The sequence below is a fragment of the Chelon labrosus genome, assembly GCF_963514085.1.
Source record: "Chelon labrosus genome assembly, chromosome: 8".
NCBI lineage: Eukaryota > Metazoa > Chordata > Actinopteri > Mugiliformes > Mugilidae > Chelon > Chelon labrosus.
This window is the reverse complement of record NC_140358.1, coordinates 9,327,845-9,354,213: the sequence shown is the minus strand read 5'-3', so window position 1 is coordinate 9,354,213 and position 26,369 is coordinate 9,327,845. Positions and strand designations below refer to the sequence as shown.

The 26,369-nt window shown below is 41.1% G+C and overlaps 2 protein-coding genes across 2 annotated transcripts; one reads left to right on the top strand and one right to left on the bottom strand.

The window, feature by feature from the left end:
* Window positions 1-1,956: 1,956 nt before the first annotated feature.
* On the bottom strand, window positions 1,957-5,828 carry zic6 (zic family member 6). The gene is made up of 2 exons (XM_084549464.1): window positions 4,645-5,828; window positions 1,957-2,817 (listed from the first exon to the last, which is right to left on the bottom strand). Exons 1-2 carry the CDS (start codon window positions 5,600-5,602, stop codon window positions 2,192-2,194), a joined length of 1,584 nt encoding a protein of 527 aa, XP_084405590.1. The 5' UTR covers window positions 5,603-5,828; the 3' UTR covers window positions 1,957-2,191.
* A 7,250-nt stretch (window positions 5,829-13,078) lies between these two features.
* zic3 (zic family member 3 heterotaxy 1 (odd-paired homolog, Drosophila)) lies at window positions 13,079-16,488 on the top strand (the record flags this gene model as incomplete). The annotated part of the gene is made up of 3 exons (XM_084549772.1): window positions 13,079-14,069; window positions 14,767-14,930; window positions 15,473-16,488. 3 exons carry the CDS (start codon window positions 13,079-13,081, stop codon window positions 15,653-15,655), a joined length of 1,338 nt encoding a protein of 445 aa, XP_084405898.1. The 3' UTR covers window positions 15,656-16,488.
* Window positions 16,489-26,369: the final 9,881 nt, after the last annotated feature.

The following is a 26,369-nucleotide window of genomic DNA, read 5'->3' as shown; positions in this document are numbered from 1 at the left end:
AGCTAACTCGTATATAGAATGGCCCTCACCATTCACATGTTTAATGGTATGAAATGCTGACAGGTACAAAGAATAAAGCTTTGCTACTGGCAATGGAGAGGAGGTTTTTCCTCTTACATTATCCATCATAACTGTGCCCCATTTGACCTACCCAATAATCAAAGTATCGCAGTACTTTCCTGAGCAGACCAGGGACGCATACTGTGTGTGCATCATCTTTAGGTACCCATTTCCTTTAAATATCGCTGAAGATGTCATTTTTGACACAGCAAACAGAATGAGCTGCACACAAACAAAACAAACTCACTAAAGGTGAGTTCATCCTCCGCACCGGGATTAGTCGTGAAAGTGAGTTTTGCAGAGAAAAAGACAGACTTCAAACGGAAATCTCCTCGGCTTATTCCTGTAAAAATAAGGAGGCGTTTGTTGAAATTTCCTGTTCACAAAGGTACAAAATAAAAACAAGCAAACCTGAAGAAGAAATGTGTGTACTACTAGCAGTGTGCACAGCCGAATAAAGAAACTAACATCCCATTTTTTCTGGTTTGTGTCCAACTTTTTCAACTTTTATCGCTACCCAAGTGAGACCCATATATGTTTTCTATAAATGATGCTATAAACAGAGAAATCTTTAAATTCAGACTGAGTGTGAGGTGCCTAAAATTCTTTGCATGTAAAAGCCTTTTACAAAGTAAATAATTGGTTTGTTTGTACTATAAATACAATGAAAATTGGGATAATATTAGACTGTGCAGTTATTAGTATATTGTATAACTGGAGGCAAGTTGGGTCATTTTTGCTGCTTGTTGACCACCAATGTACTTTTCAAGTGTGCGCGCATGTGTGAGAGAGAGCGGAGAGAAAATATGAAACCAGATTAACAGCAGGTAAAATCAACAAGACGGACTTGAAAAGGAATTTAAAACAGAAATGAAAGGACGTCGTCCGTCGATACAAAGCACGTTCGTGGCCTTCGTGGCGAATACACCTGAATTCCAAAAATAAAAATAAAACTATCCATTGCGCATTAAAGAAAAATAAATTCGGACAGGTTTTTGTTGTTTTAGCAACTCACAATATCACATTAGAGTTAACCCATGGATATTTAAGGCTACCTCAGTCACATCGGTGAAATACAAACTGTAACTTCTGTGCAGGCTAGCCGAACACGCCGTGCAGCCTTAGCTTGCACAAAATTGCAAACCTGCAAATAAGGCGTGGACGAGTAGTTATTTTTTCTCGAGAGAAAGAAGAACAAAGTTTGAGTTCATGATGAAAATGCATTGATTAGGTTGTACACACACGCCGGATCAAAGAGAATATAGACACTTTAATAAAATATAGGATACATAATTAAGTGTACAGTAGGCTTATGTACAGTAGAAGCGTATGCAAATTAAACGTTTCAATAGTAACACAAACACTGTGGTTTATACTCGCACTGGTCTTACTTTGCACAGAAATATGAAATAATCATATAATACAGAGCACAAGAGTGTGCAATGAAAAAAGAGGAGAGAGTGGAACTTAATCGAGAACAAAAAAATTAAAAATTAAAAAAATTAAAAAAAATATATATATACTGAGCCCCGCGGTATTTTAATTACAGACACTCGTTTGCTGTGCCCGTTACGCAGGCTTCATGAGAAAAGATCTTGCAGATATTTATTTCATGTTGCCACACACATAAGTCATGAATAATATTTCTATTCATCCCGAAGTACATTACACCTAGTTTACATTCAACAAAAACCCCTATAGTTAGGGCTACATTCAGCAAGACGTTTCCTTTCACTTTCCCGGAATATATTCTAACTTCAGAGGACTCAACACGCAAATTCCCATAACATTTTTTTTTTGTATCGCTTAAGATGGATATCTTTAATAATACTGCAACACTGCGAACGATTAGGCATATAGGTTACACTTTGTGACTTTTCCTATAACCCACTGTAGGGAGATGTACAGGCTACAAGCCAACCCAACCAAAAAAAGGCCTCACGACAACAAATAAAGCTCGCCACATTTCGCAATGCAAGATTCAATAGGATGACTGCATGACAACGCGTTACAGAATATTTGATACAACATTCACAAAAGTACAGAGGGTAATATGAATACAGATTTAGGCTACAACAGGAAAAAAGGGGCCCAAAAAGTGTAACTAGTCCACATGCGTCCCAACAAGGACTCAGAGAGATGGGATGTTATTACATTGCTTTGGTGGGAAGGAGTCCACGCTGCTGTGGCATGTGTACCATCCATTGACGATACTTTTCTGAAAGGGAGAAGTGGAAGAGAAGGTCCTTGAGCCCTGGGCAAAAGTGTGACCTGTCTGGCTGCAAGGGTACTGAGAGGACTGGGACCTGTAGCTGCCTCTCTGTAGCAACAAAGGGTCCAAGAGGGGCTGTGACCTATGTGTGGAGTAGTCCAAACTGCTGTCAAACGTGTGATGGAAACGTGACCTCGGGGTCGATTCGTCTCGACTCTCTGGGGACAGGGGGACATCTTGAGTGGAGGTGGGAGGATGAGGGGGGCTGATCTGGGTCCCATCCGAGGCCCGGGCTGACCTGCCCTCCGCAATGTGACCCCCGTCACCAGGACGCGCGTCGCCGCCTTTGGCGACGTGGGCCTTGTTGCAGTGGAGCTTCATATGCTTTCGCAGGGAGCTTGGGTGGGTGTAACACTTGTCGCAGCCCCTGACCTTGCACATGTAGGGTTTATCACTGGAGTGCACATGAGAGTGCTTCTTTCTGTCGCTGCTGTTCGCAAACCTCCGGTTGCAGCCCTCGAACTCACATTTAAAAGGTTTTTCACCTAAACGTGCAAAGAGAGAAATGACGGCGAGTTACGAAAAGGCTTGTAGGCCGTGCATGCTCTGTCTGTCCATAAAAGCTCATGATGACACAGCCTAAGTCAATGGGTGAGCACTACACATGTCCATGTCATACAAAAGGTATTCTAAAATTGAAAAATGAACATAGTTTCTGTCAACGCAATGGCTGCATGATTTTCAGTGACTCTGCGCACAGATCCGCTTAGTAGGTCACATCACCCTTGATTATAAATGTCTCAGAAATTTCAAAAGTAAATCGTTGCTCTACCTCAGGAGCCGTTCAAGTACAAAAGTTCAAAACTAGCTGCTGAAACTTTGTTGCAGCTCCAAATGCAACAAGTGCGGCTGTGTGTCTCCAAATGGAAGCAACGAGGCTGTAGTTACGCATGCATTAAATTAACCTGTGGCAGCAATTGGAAAGATTGGTTTAAATTCACTTATCATGCACACGATGAATTATGGCTATCAAGGTGCAAATTGGTCTCCTAGCATAAAATTGCCTACAGCTGCCCGCTCTCGCACATACACACTAATGTAAAGCTGGGCACTGCGTAAAATCTGGACTGGGAAATAAGTATAACAGTAAAATAACTCGTACAGTGTTTGTTAAATTACAGTTTTTATCTTTTGGAGTTTCAAACAATAAATTGCAATTAAACACTCTGCATGTGCAGTTGTGCAACAGCTTGAGAAACACCATAAAACGTCTCTGTTTCTCTCTCATTAGTAAAACAATTTACACCAGAAGTAAAAGGTGTGACCAATAAATATAGTTTGTCCAGACTTTTTTTTTTCTCTGAGGGCCATTCACTTTATTTGTCGAATTATAATTTAAATGCCAATAATTCATTGTAATGGCACTACAATCCGTGATATGTGTGCAAATACGAATAAAATAGGATTGCACAATACATCCCTTTAATGAGGGGTATTTGAGTGTTTACTCATACACGTTGTGTAGCAAAAAAACTAAAGAAAGTCAGGTTGTGAAGTGAAACGCATTTTTTTTTTTTTTATTATTATTATTTTTACATAATTTCTCTGCTTCGTGACAATTAACCATCAGAATGATGGAAGCCGAACGAGCACAGGGCTATAAATAATTCCTCTTCCTTAAATGTGACTCATGTCTTTTACATCGAGGTCATCCCTTTACTCACCTTTACATTTGCTACTACAACACAACTCCTACATCACAGTGTGGTGTGCTCTGTTAGTGTTCCTGCGCACAGGGGATGAGTCCCTGGGAGGCAGAGACAGCGTAACGGCTACGTCACAGCTCTCCGGTGTCCCGGCATTTATTTAATAATTTCTCTGAATGAAGTGGGAGAGGCACCCAAACCGCTAGGCCTGCTGACTACACTCGTTTGCAACTGTCTTACTACTTCTCATCCGTGGTCCCTGCATGGAGGCTACACATGCTTTTCTGCTGCAAGGCGGGCAGCAACTGAGACGGCAAGAAGCAGCACGGAAAGCTTTGCATAACAACATTTTTATAGTCTCAGAGTGTAGGCCTAAATAAAACCAGCACAATAAAAAAATAAATATAATAATAATAATAATAATAATAATAATAATAATAATAATAATAAAACTGAATTTTAAAAATATACTGAAAATATAAAATATGTCCACACTGGTAAAAAACTGCTATAGCCTACTATTAAATATTTATGAATGAGCTTTTTGAAATTGAAAATACTGGCCACAATTTCAATAACACTCTATTTCACATTGTCATCATCACTGTTGTCATTGTTATTATTACAGTTATTCAATTCTTTGTAGTATTATAATTGTTAACTGACCTGTGTGAGTCCTCTTGTGGATCTTTAGATTTTCTGATCTTGCAAAAACCTTCTCACAGCCGTGAAATGGGCAGGGAAAGGGCTTTTCCCCTGTGTGGACTCTGACGTGGTTGACCAGCTTGTATTTGGCTTTGAAAGGCTTCCTGTCTCTCGCACAATTCTCCCAATGACACACATATTCAGAGTGCTCTGGTCCTCCGACATGCTCCACTGTCACATGGGTGACAAGTTCATACATGGTCCCGAAGGCTCTGCAGCAAGGCAGCTTCCCAGCCCCCTCTTGGCCGTCATTCCACTTGCACACCAGCTCGTGCTTTACTATTTGTTTAGAGCACCTGAGGAAAGCGTCGCCTCCTCCACGCTGAATTGCCATGTTCAGGGGTTTGTACAGACCCAGGAATTGTGTGACAAGTTGCTGGCTGTTTCCCTTGGGGCTGATAGTTTGGCCATAAGGGTGAGTCCGGGTGAGGAGGTCGCCAGGTAGACCCAGCATCATCTGGCTGCCGAAATCTCGGGATGCGTCGGTGGAGGCGTGGGCCTGCTCCTGATAACTTGTGAAAAAACTGTGGCTTCTGTTGTCTCTGCAGCCAGGGAAGTCACGATACCTTCCAATCCCACCATGATGGTTAGCTCTTGATGCCAGTTGATCAGTGACGGGTGGCATGCCGGCTCCAGAAAGATTGGCTCCAATGATAATGCCCCTAGGGCTGTGCTCTAACCGGTGACTGGGGTATCCAGAGTCTGAAAAATTGGGAACCGAATGGTCAACATATGCACTGGACCTCGTCTCGGGGTAGTCTCGCAAATTGTGCGAGGGGCAGAGTTTTAAGGAACTGCCAGTGGGGTGTCCCATGTGCTCTCCTGCCAAAGGTGGCAGCACCACGCTGGGTTCAGTATTGCTCTCCCCGGGGTTGACGCAAGAGAGAGGGCAGCCACTAAACCTCGAAAGGCTTGTCATGTTTTGTTGTGAGTTTGGCTATGAGTTTGCAGAATCAACCAGTTCAGCAGTCAGGATACACCTAGAAATCCTGCTTCCATTTTCCTTGTTGTATATCATCTGCATGTGAAATTCTTGGCCGTGAACTTCGCAGAAGTAGGAACCAGACTCAATTTCGTTAAAGTTGGTGTGAGTCCCATGCCGTTCACTTTGCCCTCTTGATTTGTGGCAATAACCGTGGTAGTAAAAATGCTTCGAAACAGGCCATGGTGCAATATAAAAGCACAGCAGGCAAACCTGCTTTTAAAAAGGGAGCTTTGGGATTGGTTGGAATGCGCCGTGATTGACAGGCGCTGGGTTTGTTTTAAAAGGGACACGCAGGCGTTCACTGCACGACTCCGTTTTCAAATATCGCAGAGAAAATGCTTTGAAATGTGCCGCGATACTCCCAAATATTACTGCCTCTTTAACTTCAGGCGCCTTCTCATGAGACCCCATCTCTAAATCTCTGCATAGGAGAAATGTACAGGTTAATGTGTAATACTAATCATCTGGTCGAAGTCAAGTGATTCAATGCAGACAAGAGCAAAACACGACACAATCACAGTCTACACCGCCTTTTATTTCACTGCAATCTTGCCAAAGCAAATGCCCTACTGCTGCCTCGCGAGAATAATAGAGAGACCGCTCTGTGCGTGTCTGGGCCAATTACTGTCAAGACTTTTTGAGAGGAATGCCTTATTTAAAACGAGTGAAAGTTACAGGAAACTCATTCTATGAATTAAATCAGTTATTTAAAATAAAGGATCATTTGCACACCATTAAAATGCATGAGAACAAAGTTTAAAGCAGGGTTATTATATACTATATACTGAGAATTTGAATTATATTCATAATAAAATTATCTGTTAACCTCATATCTTAAGGAAACAAGACTCTGACAAAGCAACAAGTTGCCTACACGACGAGCAGGACCATTTTTTTTTTTTTTTAATAATAATCTTACAGTAAAAAACTGTCAGAACAGGGTGCACTATTTTACACCATTTCTGGACCTAAACTTTTTTCTCATTAAGTCTAAATAAATTAATAATCTCCAAATGTGCACCCCGCGCCTCACTGGCTGGCACAAATGTAGAGAAAAAAAAAAATCGTTACGTAAAATGTAAATTTAAAACGTGGCAGACAGCAGTGGATAGGCTTCTCTGTTCCTAGGAAACTTAAACTTTTTCTTTTTTTTTTTTTTTTTACTTTGGGGTGCTGTGAGGACAGCAGCTCCAGCTCTCCACGCTGCTCTAGTGCAGCACATATTTCTGCACGTCTCCTCTGGCTTTATCAACGCACTTTCTTCCACTTTCCTTTATCTGTTGCTTTCATTTAAATCTACCCGACAGTGACGCAGGCTCCGGACTACAGTTTATGGGATATAAAGGTGAAGACCCCACTAATTTCCAAAGAGAGTAGTCGGCGTTTTTTTTTTTTTTTTTTTTTTTTTTTTTCCTCTCTTTAACTTTTTGGAAAAAAAGAAATTAATAATAATATAAAAAATCCTTTTCCACATTGTTATGCTGACGTCACCTGCAGTGGGTCCCAGGCAGAGACAAAGCCAAGGGGCCCACTTGACGTTAAGTGCTGCAAAATAGTAGACAGGCCCAGAACTGGCCTTATTCCGTCCTGATTGTAATGGACGCTCATGTTTGCCAACCTTTAACCTCGTGCGTTTCCGAAAATGATTGAGGATTGAAGGCCAGTAAATGAAAGTTTCCAATCTGTCATTCATAAAGCTTAAATGACTGGCAGACATGCGCCACAAATAATCCCAGCTCCTTATCCGCAACAACAACCAAATAAGAATAATAAGAAGAAGAAGAATAAAAAGAGGACTGTCTAGAGTGGCCGCACTTTTATGATTTACCGTGATGAGGCTGTTTAGGCTCATCAGTTCAGAGTCACAGCAAGTGAAGTGAGAGCTATAGGCCTAATTCATTAGACTGTGATATATTCCTAATGGACTGTTAAATGACTAACATTATTAAATGTTAATAACAGCTGAATTTGCTAAAATGTTAAAATGATCCTTAATGTGTTCAGGAGTTAATTAGGGTTTGTCCTATTAACTAGTGCACATATTAAGCCTCCTCATTTCTCTGGAAGTATGGTAATAAAAAGCGGTCAACTAAATAGGTACCATCTCAAACAGTAATTTTCTTAGTTTAAAATTTGCCGAATAAATGTAAGAAAATTATAACAAAAATAATGTCAAGGTGGACCAATTACACCTTTGAGAAATAAGAAATAAAATTAAGGGAGCGATTAAAATGACTTCTACACATGTTATTCCTTAGTTGAGGACTTTTATCGTGTTACTATGAATTATATCAAGATAAAAACAGGCCAAATCCATGATGGCGTGGCATTTTAAATGTGAATACTGCACATATATCTATACACCTTCAGTTTAAATATCTACATTATGGTAAATTTTAACATTTTGTCATCTGAATCTGATTTTTGAGGCCGGTCGTTTGTGTTAGTTGCTCAACAAGCCAGACAAAACGCTACTGACTGTTGCCTCCAAAATATCACTCCCAACAATCAAACCATTCATGTCAGGGAACACGCTTTACACATAAGGTCAAAGTCACTCCTAGTTCAGTGAATATGCACCAAACAGGTTTTGCTAAAAATGATGCAATGCAGAGTTAAAATGGAACACAAGTCAAAAACCTGATTTAAAGTATAACGCCATGTCGTAAACCGCACTGAAAATTCGGCTGGTTTGAGGATTCTTTAAAATAATGGCACTTTTTTGGAAAAAAAAAGCATTTGCAACAAACACGTAAATAAATACACATGTAAATATGCATATTTATCCATTAATCTATCCATTTATCATTATTCACAGTCTGTGTACACATCATTTTGTGTTACAGGTGCTTAATCTCAATGTAACGCAGCACACTGAAAATAATAAAGAGAGAACAGGGAACACAAAATTATTTCAAGTACCCAAGATCTTATGTCTGTAACAGCCTATGTGAGTATTTGTGCATGGTGTTTAAACAACTGCACACGGTGTGCTGAGAAATGATAATTGATGAGGGACGGCAGTGCACAGTCTTGCCATGACTTTATGAAATTTAGATGAATTAACAGGTTTGGGATGAGTCCATTTGGAGACAGATGCTCCAGTAAATCACAGCAAGAAGTCAATTAGCCCTCTCCATCAGCCATATGAAGGCAAACTCCAAGTGCTGCAGTCACTCAGGGCCCAACTGACCATAAAAGCTATGAAATTTGCACAACGACCTATCCAGTTATTATTGTACTATATACAGTTATGAAGCTGTGAAGAATAGCATGAAGCAAATGTTGGAACATTTCTCCATTACTAAACCTACACACAGCACACAGATAACCCCAATGTGACACGGCCAAGCTTTGCATTGTTAGATTCCAAATTACAAGACGTTTAAAATTGTCATGTATAGAACTATAGTAATCGTGCTGTATTCATTATAAGCTACTACACTTGCATGTCAGAATACAATAACATTTGACACTGGTTAAACAATGCAGTGTGTTACATATTTGCTTTCTCAAAGCATTTGGAAAATAAGCGGATGCACATGTTACATGCGCAAAAACGAATATGAGGCAAAAAGCAGCATTTCTTCCGGGAATGTATGAAAACTCCTTACCGAACACTACAAATACAAACCAGAGCCTGAGCCTTCACACAGTTTAAGCTCCGCAGAACGTAAGATAACTTCCGCATGCAGAATACAGCCCATTGAGCACACAGGGCACATATCATTTACTATTAAAATCAAGAAAGGTCTATTCTGATATGCCACATTAAACCACAGTAAAACCTGCAAGTTCATTCAGCACAACGACCATTCGAGCAAAACAGTGAATCACAGTGCCATTCATGTAACAGTGCCTCTGGGATACGTTCATCATTTTCTGCCCATTTAAAATTTAAATACAGAAACCACAATCCTATATACACAGATATGTAATAAATGTAAGTAAGTCATGCCCATTGTTTATGGGAGATTTCACTTCTGTCTGGTCACTACTGAGTTAACTTCAAGTCCACAAACTTGTCCATTGCACTAGCGGCCTAAGTCAGCCAAGCATAGTGTGGGCTACAGGCCAGACAACATGGACTAAAAAAAAAATTACTCAACTTTGCTGCAAGAAAAAAAAAAAGGGGGGAAAATGACTGTGCTCCTATTGGGCAATTTCTTCATACAAGAAAATATCATGCATCTAGGTCACTTATCAATGTATGCTCTCAAATAACCTTTATCACTGCTGCCTCTATCACACCTAGTTAGAATAAATGTACAAATGTGAGCCGTTTACCATGTAGGCTGATGGGTAGGTTCTGCTCTTTTCCAGCAGCATGGGCCTACTGTCACAGAGGTATGCACGCTAAAATATTCTGATATTTTAAGGTAACGCGCATGCTCAGTTGGAAGAAGATTATGTTATAACCATTGGGCTATCCCAACGCCCAATGAGGTGGTCTCTGCAGAAATAACTAAATAATCAAATTATATGTACCGCAGTCCTGCAGAAAAACGTGCTGCAATTCAACGCACTGGGTTACGGATAAATTGTAACCAGATATTTTAAACCGCCTCACAGTTTTTTAATTAAATACAACCAAAACAAACTGGTTATACGAACAAATATTTTATGCAATGAAATTCTGCAAGGATTATAATAAATATGCGCATTTGGATGATTTAAAGAAACGTCGTTAGGAAATTTGGTAAAATTAAATAAAACAGATATGTCAAAAAACAAATATTAAATAAATGCCAGAGAGCGGAAGGCGACCTGATCAGGCGGCGATGTCAGATATTTCTGGGGAAAATAGCTGGTGTGTGTGAGACAAACGGTCAACAAAACTGCAGCCACATTAGACCTCTATAAAGTTGTAGGTCCACCTCTTACACCTTTTAAAGTTCCCCCTTTTTTTCATATTGTTTAGTTAAAAAAATAACATCAGCCCAACAAGGCAAGCTGCTCCCTTCGAACAAGAAGAAGCACATGAAAAAAAGAAGAAAAAAAAAAGAAAAGAACCTGAAAAATGTTAGTAAGCAATTCTAATTCTTCCACTTAACGTTTTGATGATAACCCGAATAATTACAAATTGAGTGCCTGAAGTCTCCCCCCACTTGACAAATTCCACATTTGTAGAATTAAATAATAAATTTTTCACTAAATGCCACTTTATCCGAGGAGATCAGCAGCAGTTTTAAATTTAACTCTCAAGCAACAGTTGCTTTACATTAGGCCGAGCTGTTGACAGCTCCCCCTTTTCTCAGCAAGAGCTCAGTGCCTACGCTGCTCCGTCGCTCACAAACATTTGTGACTCATCTAAACCATGTCACTTAATTATTTCATACCGATAATATGGCTGCAAATACGCGGCACGTAACCTTAAGTGGAGAATTGGAGCCTTAGCGTTTCAACAAGCCAATAAAATATGGAGGGCATATAGGAAAACTTAACAGTCTGCTTGTCACTTGTGAAAGTTCAGAAAGGTCGCAATAAATCTCTGTATGTGTGTGTGTGTGTGTGTGTGTGTAGGCCATGCGTTTTTGTGTATGTGCTCGTGTGCGTGCGTGCGCGCACGCGCATACTGTGTGCCGTGTGAGAAGACGAGTGTGTGAGAGTGAAGGGGGGAGCAAACTGCGAGAGGCTTCGTGCAGGGAGAGAGAGGGAGAGAGATAAAGAGAAGGAGAGAGGGAGGGAGATACAGGCTCTCAAACAGGAAAAAAAAAAAGAGAGAGTAGCTTACGGAGGAAAAAAGATGAAGTTGCTTCAAGTTGTTGAGGTTATGTACAAATAGCGCAAGAGTTGAATGGTCATAAAAAAAAAAAAACAACAACAGAGGAATGCGGGTCCTTCCAACAATTAAATTAACATATGAGTAACAGGCCTAAATAGTGAGCAGTTCGCTTTAAGAAAACTAAATCCCATGCAACCTCCTAAACAGGCTATAATAAAGTGTAGATTTACACACTTCCACAGCAAGCAGTCCACACAGGCCTCCCCTGTTTCTAGCACAGAAACACGACGGATAAGTAAGAAAACTCACCTTTTCAATCTATAACTCTTTCTCGAAGAAATGTTCTGAGAGTGAATGCGGTAGGATGAGGGCGAGAGCAGAATGAAGGACTGATTTGATTTTTTTTTTTTTTTCTTTTTTTGGGTCCAGATCCCCCTAAAATAAAGAATGTGAGCAGCTCCTTCCTGGGACAGATTGAAGGGGAAAGGATGTGAAAGGCTTGGAGTTAAAAAGCGCCGCTTGAAGCACTCAGCGCGTCTCTGAACTTGATCAGATTTTATGTGTCCTGCAGCGAGTCAGCGGCAGCCCTGTGAAACTTGCTCAATGGCACGAATTTTTGGCTGAGCGAAAAAAATCTCAGGATATTACAATTACTGCCATCTTTCTTTCTGTCTTTTATTCCTCCGTCTTACACCCTATAGAGCTTTTGCAAAAGAAAGAAAAAATACCCCCTCCCCTTTCAAGCGGCTTCAAGAAAGCCACATTTTGGAACTGCGCCAAGTACATTCAAGTTTTCAGTTAATAAGAGCCAAACTGGTCACATGAAAGAGAAAAATAACAGATAAGTCAACGAGATAGACAGATAGATAGACAGATAGACAGATAGACAGATAGATAGATAGATAGATAGACAGATAGATAGATAGACAGACAGATAGATAGATAGATAGATTTCGCAAACTAATTATGCCTTACATAACTCCATTAATACTTTTTGACTACTTTAGAGAAATAACACAATCTGAGCGGTGCACTGAAAGTTTGAATGAAATGAAAGAAGGAAAAAAAAAACGGCTGTGGGTATTATAGCCTGCATACATTACATTTATTTTTATTAATAAGACTGTTTGGTACTTTCTTAATGAGTATAAATCGTCATAAGACATGCGCTCCACATAACACATTCAGGATCTGCGTAAGAGTGTTCCGTTATACCTGCAAAATAATGCCCGCAAGAACCAATCAAATGAAACCAATTGAGTCGAACTGCCATCTTCAATCCCAAACTGTGCCAATCACCAGAAATCCAGCCAATTAACACCCTTCTTCGCAGTCACGTGTCAGAAGGGTAGCTGCGCGCTGATTGGCCGCCGTAGCACTGCCTCCCGAGTTCATTTATGTTCTGGGAGTGAGTGATTGACTTTATCAGTCCAAGGACATCATCCGCTTGGTAAGGGGGGGAAGTTTGATCCTCTTTCTCACGGATCGCAGTCAACGGGAGTTTTTTTTTCCTCCCAACTCTTTACATAGGATTTTTTCCCCATTTTGACTTGTTTTTTTTATTTTAGGATTTTTCGCTCAACGTGCTAAATCCCTGCGCAGTGTCTGAAGCTCGCGCGCTCCGCTAAACTGGATTTTAATTTTATTTCTGTTTTCTTCCCGACTCCTAAGTTTGCTTCAAGCTCATGACTATGCTTCTTGATAGCGGTCCGCAGTTTGCATCGTTAGGAGTGGGGGGTTTCGGGACACCACGGCACCACGAAATCGGGAACAGAGACCCGGGTCTGGGACTGAATCCCTTCACTGATTCCTCCCATTCCGCAGCTTTTAAAATAAGCCCCGTGGCTCACGATATCGCTTCCAGCCAGACATCAGCTTTCACTCCGCAAGCCACTGGATATGCAGCTGCTCTGGGCCACTCTCACGGCGGGCAGGTGGGCTCGTACGGCGGGGGAGCGTTCAATTCAACACGGGACTTTCTCTTCCGGAACCGGAGTGTTGGAGAGTCCACAGCGCCGAGCGCCCAGCATGGGATCTTTGCAGCTTCGGCAGGGAGCCTCCACGGGCCGCCCGGGATCACCGACAACCCCGGGCATTTGTTGTTTCCAGGACTTCACGACCAGGGAGTGAGCCACACTTCATCGGGTGGACATGTAGTTAACAGCCAAATGCATCTTGGCTTACGCGGGGACATTTTCGGAAGACCCGATCCGTATCGTCCGGTGGCAAGCCCTCGGACGGACCCCTACGGGGCTCAGCTCCACAACTACAACCACCCCATTAACATGAACATGGGGATGAATGTGCCGACACACCACGGTCCCGGGGCTTTCTTTAGATACATGAGGCAGCCAATTAAACAAGAATTATCCTGCAAATGGATAGACGAGAACCAGATGAACAGACCCAAAAAGACTTGCGACAGGACTTTCAGCACCATGCACGAGATGGTCACTCATGTGTCCATGGAGCACGTCGGTGGCCCCGAGCAGAGTAATCACATCTGCTTCTGGGAGGACTGCCCGAGAGAAGGGAAATCTTTTAAGGCCAAGTACAAACTCGTCAACCACATCCGTGTGCACACGGGCGAGAAACCCTTCCCGTGCCCGTTCCCCGGATGTGGGAAAATATTCGCAAGGTCGGAAAATTTGAAAATCCACAAAAGAACACACACAGGTAAGCATGAACAATATCACGGCATGGCGTGAAAGAACATTTTAAAAGGGAGTGTAGAAAACAAAGCGTGCGTCTCAGACGTCGTTTCAGGATGAGTGGTTTAGTTGTTTACAAGAACCATCTGAGAATGGGTGTTTATTATGCTGTGCGGTACCAATTAATATTTCTGGATTTGTGAATTACTTTTGGCTGAGAAATTCATTAACTACACTGGTCAGCAACTTAATTCCATTCATTCTTGTAGCTTTAGCGCTCAGAAGTTTTGTGTGATTTATAAGCATACTTTACGCACTTGACAAAGTTTCAGTACATCAGCTGTATTGGGCTGTTTAGGCAGATATCGGACTCGTATGCTTCCTGAACACATAATTGCTACTAATCACTTTCCTGCTTTGTTTATAATTCTAGCTCTTGCTCAGACATTGCATGGCGCAGAATGCCCTGTTGATTCAGTGTTTACTACACGAGAGCAGACCAGTAGTAGCATGAAGGAGCAGGCCTCTTGAATAAATAAAGCCTGACAGAGCAGTGTGTAGTAGTGGGGCTATACCCATGCCTCCCCGAAAATGTAGGCTACTCTGCTTGTTGAATAATAGTCTGCAGACCATTTACATCTCCGGGCTTCGCGTTTACAGGTGGTGTTAACAATGGGAGTTTGTTTGTGCGGGCCATTCACGGTGTGTATTTAATCCCGCAGGTGAGAAGCCGTTTAAGTGTGAATTTGATGGCTGTGACAGACGCTTCGCCAACAGCAGCGACAGGAAAAAGCACATGCATGTGCACACATCAGACAAGCCATACATCTGCAAAGTGTGCGACAAGTCATACACACACCCCAGCTCTCTCAGGAAACACATGAAGGTAATTAACGTCTTCATTACTCCTTAAACACATTAACACACACACACACCACCTCCTCCTCTGCCACAGACAGGGACGATCACAACTTCAGGCATTTCTTAGCGTGTCTGTGGCACAATGAAGAACAAGTTTGCTGTGTAAAAAAAAAAGTATACATTAGTCTATTTGTGATGCTTAAATCTTACTACGTAAAAAAGAAAGTGAATGGGTTGTTAATATTTCACTTTGTTTTGTTTAAGCTGCTTTAAAGAAAAGCTGGGATGTTGAAATTTTTGAAATTCACAGCCTACTCTTAGGGACAAAATATTTTAATCTACACATTAATGGCGTGTTGATGTAGATATTTCTGAAGTTGCACGGATTTAAATAGCCTGTGTGTTTACAGTTCTAGCTGCCCTAGAAAACCTAGTCAATCCGCATTTAAGCTCAGCATCCTCTTTTAAAGGCCACGGAAGAGCACTCATTATTTAATATTATGCATCAGTGACTTACTACTGCAGTGTCCTCTATTTTTATTTATTTATTTATGTATTTATTTTTAGGTACACGAGTCTCAAGGATCTGAATCATCTCCAGCAGCTAGCTCTGGGTACGAGTCGTCCACACCGCCGGTGTTGGTCTCAGCCAGCACCGAGGACCCGACAAAAACACCGCCGTCAGCCGTGCAAAACACGTCTGGCCACAGCGAAGGACTGGCACCCAACTTTAACGAATGGTACGTTTGAAGTCAGAAGAACAAACCCTCTCTCAATGTGGATCACGGGGATGAGGATACAACCTTAAAAAACTATTCATTTTCACGTCGCACACATACACAACACTGTCAGACACACATAGATCATACACCACACACACACACAAATGGGATTGGAGCAACAACAACAACAACAACAACAACAGGAGATGAGAGCAAAAGCCAGCAAACCAAGCAGGCCACGTCCGTTCTCAGGATAAGGAAAATTTGACTTCTATTCCGCAGTTTTGAGGAAATCAAATAAATCACAAATAAATCAACATAATACTTTCTCAGTATAAATAAATGTTTTTTTTTATCTTTTAGTTTACAGATTTCAGAAAAAATGTTTTATTTTTCATTTTATGTATTTTCTCAAATTTTTATTTAAAAAAAAAGAATAAAAAAGGAAGATTATTTCACGCTGTTTTATATTGACGGTGGCGCTCTATCGCCGCCTCTTCAATTGATTGTTGAAACTTCAAACAGTCTTAAGAAACGTGCCAAAGTCTTTGTCATGAACTTGAACACAGAAAAAAAAAAAAAAAAATCATAAATAAATATTATACTCGTGAATGTATTTCCTTGTTTGATGGGGTCGAATCTGTTGTCAACGTCCGTTTTCAGGTGGAGAAATGTGGTATTAGGTTACGATTGTTACCGTTAAATATAACGTTGCCTTTTGTTAATACCGTTGTAAATACATATCCATGATGCCATATTTATCAATTTGTAATTTAATTATGGGTATAAGTTCTGAAACTTAAATGATATTTATGGAAATGTTTTCTAACAAGAACTGTACAGTTTTGGTCATAACCAGCTTAACATTGAACAAATGATAAAAACTCTAAAGCTCCAACATCGCGATTGTATCCTTCTGTTATTTTCTTTTTAACCAATAGGCCTACATGTGTCTTATTTGGATCGAAGAAATCATCTATATGAATATTATGGATTTGTCTATATATAATGCAGATATTTCCGTCACTTTTATTTTCTTTATGAGACCATTGACATGTAAAATCATTGACTTTGTAGGACTGAGTTCAGTTGAGCTGAGAAGCTATAAAAACGGTTCTGTTGATATCTTTATTTTTGGTTAAATTTAAACTTTTTGTGTATTTTACTTTCATAGAATCAGAAATAGATGTCAACTCCTAGCATAAACTCAGTATTGAAGGAAAAAAAAAAAAAAAGAAGAAACCCATCAGCCTATTGCACTCCTATACAGGTCTTAGACGAGTGTGCGAAGTTCATGATTTCCAAATCAAGGTGACAGTATATTTTGAGTATTCTTCAAATTTGGGGTAAAGCACCCAAATATATGCGCCAATAGTGGCAATCTTTATAGTTCCAGCAATGTCTTTGTGCAAGTATGTTTTAAATGTGTGCATCGGCAACAATGGAACTGTCACAACACAGTATCTTCAAAAATAAAAAAAGTTTTTTTTGTCTGTCAGCTTGCATTGTTTTAAATGTAATTCTTCTGTGAAAACTAAGCGTGTTATTTGTTGTGGTGTTGCATATAGAGCAGTTTGATTACACATTTGCTTGTTTTGTGTGAATAACTTGTCAAGATGACATTTTTGTGTTAAACAAAAGTTAGTGGAGGGAATTCTAGATCTATGTGGGTTGGGGGGAGAATACGGTCAGTGGCGAAAAGAGTTACAGCATTGCATTGTAACCTATTCTCAAGAATTAAATATTATGCATACACAAAGTATATTGTGCTCATATGAGAACAATTTCAGACCACCAGCACTACTTTTAAAATGAGAAAATGTAAAAAACGGTACCTCTTGACAGTGATATATGAAATAAGTTTATTTAAATAATTTAAGGAATATATGTTTTATATGCTATTTTCTATACCTTAATTTAAAAGAAGTACTTTTTCTTATTCCCAACACCTTTCTGCCCCGTGTCCAGAGGTCAGAGAAAAAAAAAAAAATATCTGATGTATAAACACAGCTAGAATGTGATGTTGTAACACTTTCTGGGAGAAATGGGTCACACTCCAAGTTATTCCTGAAGAGCAAAAATGTTTTACTGATGAACTGTGTCACTGTGCCACATCGAGGCAACCCCTGTTACAACAGCAGGCCTATGCGTTAGCCTATTTAGCTACCAGAGTCAGACGTTACTTGTACTTTTTAGGCTACTGTATGTTGGTTGATTTGTTTTACCAACTATTTATGAAGAAATGTGAACGGAAATTTTGACTGAAAATTAAAAAAAAACATTATGAAAAGCGACTTTCAGACTGCGACGTTGATTATTGTCACCATGTTGTTCTGCACCCCTGCACGTAAGGCATATACGCCAAAACTGTCTGCCCATCATGCTGTTTGTATCAGACTAGTAGGAGTCACTTGAACTTGACACTGATTAAGGCGCCATCTTAGTATCTTGGCTGTGTGTGTGTATGTGTGTGTGCCTTGAGTGGGAATACTGCAGGGAGCAAGTTAGACAAGCACTGCTTGGCATGCGAGTTTAGAGGGGATCGTGGGACGTGCGTTTATGAAAGTTACACATGTAAAGTTTTTTTCTTAATGGGCGATTACGAATAATAATTATAATAATCCTAACGTGCAGGCTGCAAGGGACGGGCAACTGAGGACACGGCGTGACCGTGAAAGTGGAGTGGGACACGTTGCCAAAAGTGGCACTGCCTCAGCGTATTACACTGCCCGATTAACAAGGCACCGCTACATAAAAACAACCAAAGGAGTTACCACACATCAATGGGCGCCATAATAAGCATTTAAACGGCGAAAAAAACAAAACATTTCTGCACCACAACAAGAGCTCACGCACAAGCCTGAAATCTCTCATATTAATACGAGCCATGCATCCAATGTTATATGCAACAGGATCAGATAAAATGCAGGAAATAAACAAATGCACATTATAGGTGTTTGAAAGTTTGGCCTAAAATTAAGGCTTTACTGATTTTATTCCTATTAACGTATGAGACAGAGGAGTACTTTTGCACCAACTGGCAGATTTGGGAATATTGATTCCAATTCTTTCTTTCCTTTTTTTTTTTTTTTTTTGCTTGTGCGCAAGCGCACCTCTGGCATTTCGTCTGATTTCATTCCTTGTCACCCCCTCCCACCCACCCCTTCCCTCCTCGCCTCCCCGTCCTACCCTCCTCCTCCTCCTCCCCCTCCTCTTCCTCCCTCCCTTCCCGGCTCGTCTAGTCGCACATTTCTGGTTGCTCCTCTCAGACATCGTGACGTCAAATAACCGAGACCCGGCTTTCTCTGAAAGTCTTCGAGCTCACATGGAGGCTGCATCTTTACGCACGAGTTTGGAACGCGCTGCTCTTCTGTGTCACAAGGGGAAAAAATATAAACATGGCAGCGAAAATAAACATGTTTGCATTTGAACTCGCACCACATGTACTTTTCGTAGCCATTAAGCACCAGATTGTAGTGGATGTGGGTCAGTGATGTGTGAATGAAGTGTAATTCTACAAATAAATATGTAAATAAGGTACATGTGCTGTATACTGACGCCGAATACAAGTCATCGTCTCCAGATTAGCTGAGAGACCAGAGCAGGCGATTCAATCCAGAAGAGGAAAAAACATGAAAGGCTCCTTTCTGGTGGAGTCTCGATGGATTAGAAAGCAGTGATGGTCACGTGGAGGCAGTTGTGTAAAGACTAGCGGCTGTATCACAACAATGTCCCACTGGCTCTGAATTACGTTAGCGCTCATTCATCTCAAGTTATCTTATGGATGGCTGTACTGGGCTGAGGGCTGTGGAGCCGGAGGATGGCAGCTGACTGCTGGCAGCAGCGTATAATCTATTTTTATAGAATCTGTTTGGAGTAGTGGAGGAGGAAGGGATCGGAGCCTGAAAGTGGGGGGCGAGGGGTTTGAGTTCTGTAGGGGGGGGGGGGGGGGGGGGGTGATATGCACTTCTGGCTCGCGCCTGTCGCTGAAGTTTACTATCGGATTGATTGGTCAACTCCAAACCCTTTACCTTCCTACGTCTCCTCAGTCCCAAAGCATTTTGCTGGCTAAGCGGGAGAGCGCGCTCTAAGAGGATAAACTGGCACAAGCAGGTCCCCAACGCCTTTTGTCACGCAACGGAGTTTATATCTTAACAAACCCAGTGCTAATATATCATGCATTAATAATTCAGTAATTATTAGACGCAACATGCACAAACTTCCTCATAGTGAATTCCATAGTATTTCGATGCGTGTAAGCCACAGCTGCAAGGATGTTTGTTTGCATTGGAGGCTTTCATGTGGGACTTAAAGCAGGGACATATGTGTCGCAAAGGCTTTGCAGGGACTGTGTTTGGTTCTGCTCAGAGGAACTTTGTGGCACTTGGCCCTTGATCTGAATCAGATCTTCTAGGGGGACAGCGCCTGCACACCCGCACACGATGCGCTCTGCCGTCTGTAACAGGCGGTGCAGGTTCCTTCCCGCACCGAACCAAGTTCTCGCCAAATCGGAATCATCACGAATGAATTCAGTCATCTGTGTGTCAAATGCCGTGTTTATCTTAGCAACAAGTTAACGCTGCTGATATTTATAGAAGCAGTCTCTTTAATGAAGCCATTAAGCCTGCGAGGATAATATTTTGTCAGTGAACGCACCATGACAATTAGATTGAAATGAGATGGATTTGTAACATCATAAGGCAAAATGTGTCTTGGTAAACAAATAATTGCATAAGCGCTGACATACATCGGGTAATTACCCGCGGAAGTTGATGTGCTCGCCAATTATCGATGCTTATTTCACCTCCAGCAGGGTGTTGAATATGCACTCACAAAGTACCTTAATCCACGGCGTGTCTTTATATCTTTAGGTGTTTCATGGCATTTGTGATGCTAACTGATTAACACAAAGGCTTTGTGTTTGAGTTCAATTACTCTGACTGACTCATAAGAGACATTTACATACCTCATCATGATACTGTAGCCTGTGGGAATTTTTTGCTGATGTGGACGTGAGTGAAAGTTGTGGACCTGCCAATTCCTAAAACAATATGAAGCAATTTAGTTACTGAGCTCAGTTTCTAAATAAATCAGGCTTGTAAACCTCAAAAAGTGCAGTAGATTAACAGATTACTCAGATTGTTTCGATCCTGTTAACACAGACAGCGCCCAATAAATAAAAGAGTACTAAGGGGCCTTCATTAGCAGATTTATAATAAATCGTTTCATCCCAGCACCATCATTTACCTCCTCCCAGTACACACACAACATGCACTTCTCAAATAATATTTCTATTACGGTATGGGCTGAAAGACAGTCTATTAGTAGGATGTCCAACAGGAGACAGCGGTAATTCCCCAACATCTGGCGGGGTGTCAGAAACTTGATGAATTCCTTATCAGAGCGGGCGCAGGAATCATCTCTAATAGGTCCCCGGAGTAAGGGCTCTGGCAAATGCTCACTCAGCAAAGCAGATGTTCGGCGATTGTGCTTTGCGCTTGTCTTTTGACGGATATATTTTCAACACTTTTGAGAGGTGGCAAATGGGCAAATGAGCAATTGACATATCTTTTAATGACCCGTTGGTCTATCCTGAACGCCGACGCCTCCTCCCAAACAAGCAATAACAAGAAGTCCCCCCTGAGCAAAGGAGAGTCGGTTTATGAATCCCTGAGATGCGCATTAGTGGAGAAGGTGTAACGCAGAGGATTAAATTGTTAAACAATGTGCACCCTTAACTGTTACCATCTGCAATTAAATCGTCAATTAAAGCCATAGCAGCACTGGCTGGGCATTTGGCTTTTATATCTCCCGCAAAAGTCAACAGAATGCTGCTTTTGTTCCAGGTTGCATAAGTGATTCAGCGCTTCCAGCAAACTTTTCACCTGAGAGCCTGCGCCTCGCAGGACGGGTTCTCCTCTGAGGGGACGGACAGCAGCGCTCACATATTCATTGCCCGTTCACAATAAAGAGGACAATGCTCGTTAATGTCCCCCTTTCTGAAAGCAACGAATTAGCATCGGAGAGCGCATTTCCATTATTTAAAGAGTTCATTCATCATCTCTCGTGGCGATTTCTTTTCGCGCTTGCGCAATGCTCTGAGTTCCCTGCTCGAAGTTGGCTCCTGCAACATCAGAGACGAGAAGGGAAGCACATGTGTTTTAATATTAACACCCACATGTTGAAGAGGGGTGATGCACACATATATTCCCCGCGAGACATGAAAGAATAATTGACAGATAGACAGCTGGATAAAGATAGGATAAGATAACACAAGAGATGAGCCCATATCTCTTGCACAATTCCGATTTGTGTCCCAGAAATGCCAGTCTACACGTAAAAAAAAGGGCCAAACCCTGGTTGCATAATGTCAATTCGCAATCTTTAATCCGTTACGGATATGCATGGAGCCGGGGTAGCACCACAACCAGCAATCCCCTTGATCCCGCCACAGCCTCAGCACGTGTGGACGTGATTCCTGGCTTCACACACAAACGGAGGAAGGAACAATGAAAGATAATTACCTTCAAAGTTTCCTTCTTTAACTCCATATTCAGGCAGGTAGTGAGGGTTGACCCCGTTTCTATTTTTAGGAGGAGAGTTTACTGACAGTAATCTTTGTGATGTAAATTTATGGGACATTCATCATGATAAACAGGGTCCCACTGATGATAATGGATTGTTTTTCAACCAGAAGGCATACATTAATATTTTGAGAGTAATATGCATATTTTAGATGGGTTTGTTTTATGATAATTTTGTGTCATTCTTTACCCAATGTTAAATTCACTTCTCCATCACTCTCTTTTGCTGCAATAACACTCGCCTCTAATGTGATCTGTGGTGTCTTCTGTGAAACAAAAATATTCTGTTGTGCAAAACCACAGACAATACAATTCTTAAAAAGTTAAAAGCGTTCCCACACATTTTGAACCGCCAACTAAATAATATTTGATGTCCCACGAACATCTGAATGTTTTTAACATCATTTCTTTGATTTTAAATTAAAATGAGAACAGACTTCTAAATCCATATGACATTTCTGTGCACTTGCAGCACTCTTTCAAGAGGATAAACATGGCTAAGAAGCATCATTTCCGTGTGTGTTAACATCTGCACTAGGCCAGTGACAGGCACTGATACGAGGATGAGTGAAGGGAGAAAGCATGACTCAAAATGGCAAACAGAAGGCTGACTGCATCACAACAACAATGCAATCTGGATTTTCATATGTAATGCCCCAGCCCTTGTTAGCCCTCCTAAGCCCCTGATCAGAGGTGATCTTACTGTAATAAGATGCATTTGGCTAACTGGGCCTCACAGGAAAAGACCAGGTTTTTGTGTGGGTGGCGGGGGTTCTGGCGCTAAAGGAGAGTGATATTCAACAGCTGTGTTATACAGGTTTTCAACAGCCATAATAAAAAGTGTTAGACATAGCACCAGTTATTTTCCTCCCACTTTTCCACTAATCTAGACTCCACGATCCCACTGTTCCTTTTGGCCAAACAGTACACCACTGGCTCATATTTTCTCAGCATTAGCCATACTGTTATTTTGTGGTTTGTAGGTATTTTCACAGTTCAGCTTCAACTGCAACAACTAAGGCAAGCCAAAGACATTTTCTCCCTTTGACGTTTCGGCAATCATCTCCATCATGGTCGGAAAGAGGACAGTGTGAGAACACACCTTCAACTTTGTGCCATACTCGGCGGACAGTGCTTCTGATTCTTTTTTTTTTAACTATTCTATTAATGGTCTCTATCCTGAAACAATAACAGGCGTGGAGGGTGTGGGGAAAAAGAGAGGCGGAAGTGTGGTAGGAGAAAAGAGACCAGGTAGGAGGGCCTGGTGAAGGAGGGGGATGGGAAAGTCAGGTGCTGGTGGAAATTGGCAGGCCATTGCCAAAGCGACCTCATGCCAGGATAATGCATGGGGCCATAGGTGTCCCCCAAGCCAATCCCAACCCTCATGCTGATAGCTTTTCAATGCCTGTGGGACAATCTCTCCAATAATTGCTTTTCCTGTTTCAATTCTGGTCTTAGGGCCGGTAACAAAAGAGAAGGGACTTTGTTTCCCACAACCACTGCAAAAGTGTGTGCTGCCTTGCATCCGGGGTCACTTTGAGTCACCATACAGTTCTAAACAGGACTGCAGTTTAACTTATGTTATGTAAAACACCACAAGCAAAGGTGTTGGATTTGAAATGACAAGAATGACACAGCCTCTTGATTGGCAGATCTCTGCTTAATATATTGCACATTTTCTGTCAAGAGACTTTAGGAGGTTGTAATTTATCTCTTGTTTGTTCACATAAAACTTATCCAAATATTTTCATTTTCATCTCTGAGACACCCTATCCATCCTCTGCTATGATAACCAATGACATATTTTTCTCCTGATGGAAGGAGTGAGGTCCAGGGAGCCTGGTGAAATTCAAAACCTCCCTCCACAGTTTTTGCAACAGTCGCGAGTCAGTGTACAGTATTTACATTACATTTTTATTATCAAGCTATTTCCCCTTCATTTGATATATATTTTTTAAATGCATACAAACACTGATAAATATATGTTTGTAACATACAAACATATTATATACCAATTAAACTAAACGCAATTGTCACTATTAATTCCGATATTTTAATATAATAATACAAATGACTTTTTTTTATTATTTTATTTATTTTTTTGCTTTGTTTTTACGCATGATTAAATTATCTGACGCAGCGCATTTCAAGTTAAACGACACCTCCAAGGCTTCTTTTTCTGCTGCACTGACCTCCCTCTTATTGCGATGCACGCCTCGAAATAATAGAAAAAGAAATGTGCGCACTCTTAATTATTAACGACCCGCTTGTCTTATCCTTGAAAGGTTTGGGCGCAAGTTCAATCAAAGCGCAGGGCCAAAAAAAGAGGGGAACTTTTTACGCACCGGTGCAACAGAGAGGGAAAACCGCTTGAGATCAGACAATTTAAATAACAACCGTCGCTAATAAAGAAGAAATAAACGCGGGTCTTAAACATATCAGCGCGTCAAATTTCAACCTCTCTCTACTCTTACTCTTTTTTTATTAAACGCATTTTTTTAACTCTCTTCTGCGGGGGAAAAAAAAGAGCAAAACAAAGATAATGCAATTTAGATTAATTTCTCTTCTAAATAAAACAAAAGGGCGTGGGGCTATAAGTCAGCCTGGGCGTAGGTCAGCATACAGTTTAATATTGCGAAATGTTACAGTTTGTTTTCATTCCTGTGGAACATAAATAATGTATACCTTCTCCTGTCTGTCACTTGCATTTAATATGCCGTCGTTCATGCATTAGAAATGAAGCTGGTGGTGGAAGCTGTTGTAAAAGGTGATATCATAAGACGGGACACTGGGAACTGACTCAAACTTCAACGACCAAGTTCACGCCTTGAGAAGAGATTAAACATTGGCCCTTAAAAAAAAAAAAAAAAAAAAAAAAGAATATGGATAAAAGAGAGAACAAACTTACTTGGCAGTCTGTGAGAGAGCTGAATTTAGAATATGTGAGCTGTGGCAAAGCTCACTGCACCATTTAGATCGTAAAATGACTCCTGAATCTGCTGGTTTATGATGTGAAGCAAAATCTGTGTGGAGATGAATTTAATTTCCAGCCTTATACAGTCAACTTTATGTGGTGAAAAACTCAGCTCTCCCCTTCCACTGTTTTTTTTTCTTTTCCTTCTATTTGGTCGAAATTGGCAACAGTGTGCCAGTCCAGTACCCAGTTTAATTTACCTTGTCTTGGGAATGATTTTTCTGTATTACCTAAATAAGGTGAAATCTGGGCCATGCAGACCCTCTACTGCTTGTCGGAATCAGTGGAGTGTGAAATTGCAACACCAGACAGCCGGGATAATAGCTCAGAAGGGGGCTAATGTCCCTGTTACATTCACAGAACATTTTTATAATGACTGAATTAAAAAGGAAAAAAGTATAGATTTATGCTATAGCCCGTTTTCCCCCCACTTTCTTCTTGTCTGTGCTTTAGCTTTCTGTAGACACATTTGTCCTGTTTGGATTCATCAGTGTATATAGATCCGGGACTGTAAAACAAAAAGAACCTGTGCGGTGTGCCTTTCCTGGCTCTCCTCTGGACCCCTTAATTCCCTCTTTGTTCTGCCTGCTTTGTCAGAAGAAGACCAGGTGGAAAAATTATTATTATTACTGAGCACTGCTTCTGCTCCATCATGCATCCAAGGACAGTCAGTTCACATATGACCACAGAGAAAGCTTGCTTGTCTTTCTAACACATGCACACACATTTGTACTCCAGCACACACATAAATTACATGGAGATTACGAGGACATGGTTCTGTTCTGTGAGAGATGTCACCAGCAGGGCCTGATTTGTCAGGCTTTACTATACCCAAATTTGGTTGGTAATACGTCTGCTTTTAGATCATTCCAAATAGCCCCCCAAATCCCTGCGACTCACCATTTAACACTCCCACTGGTGCTAAACCTAATCTTTCCTCTGACTGGGGTCACCATTCTGGTGGTCTTAGCTTTCCAGACACTTGACCAGCTCCTTCCAGCTCAGTCTGGCGTGTCCACCTTAAAGGACACAAGGAAATGCTTCATAAACATATAAGGCAGATAGGACCTGTGGCAGTAGGTGCTATAGGTACAAACTAATATTAAAAGAATAATAAATGCCAAAAGTCTATGCGGGGTTTGCTAAATTCAAAACATAAAAAGAAGTTTAATAAAACATTTATC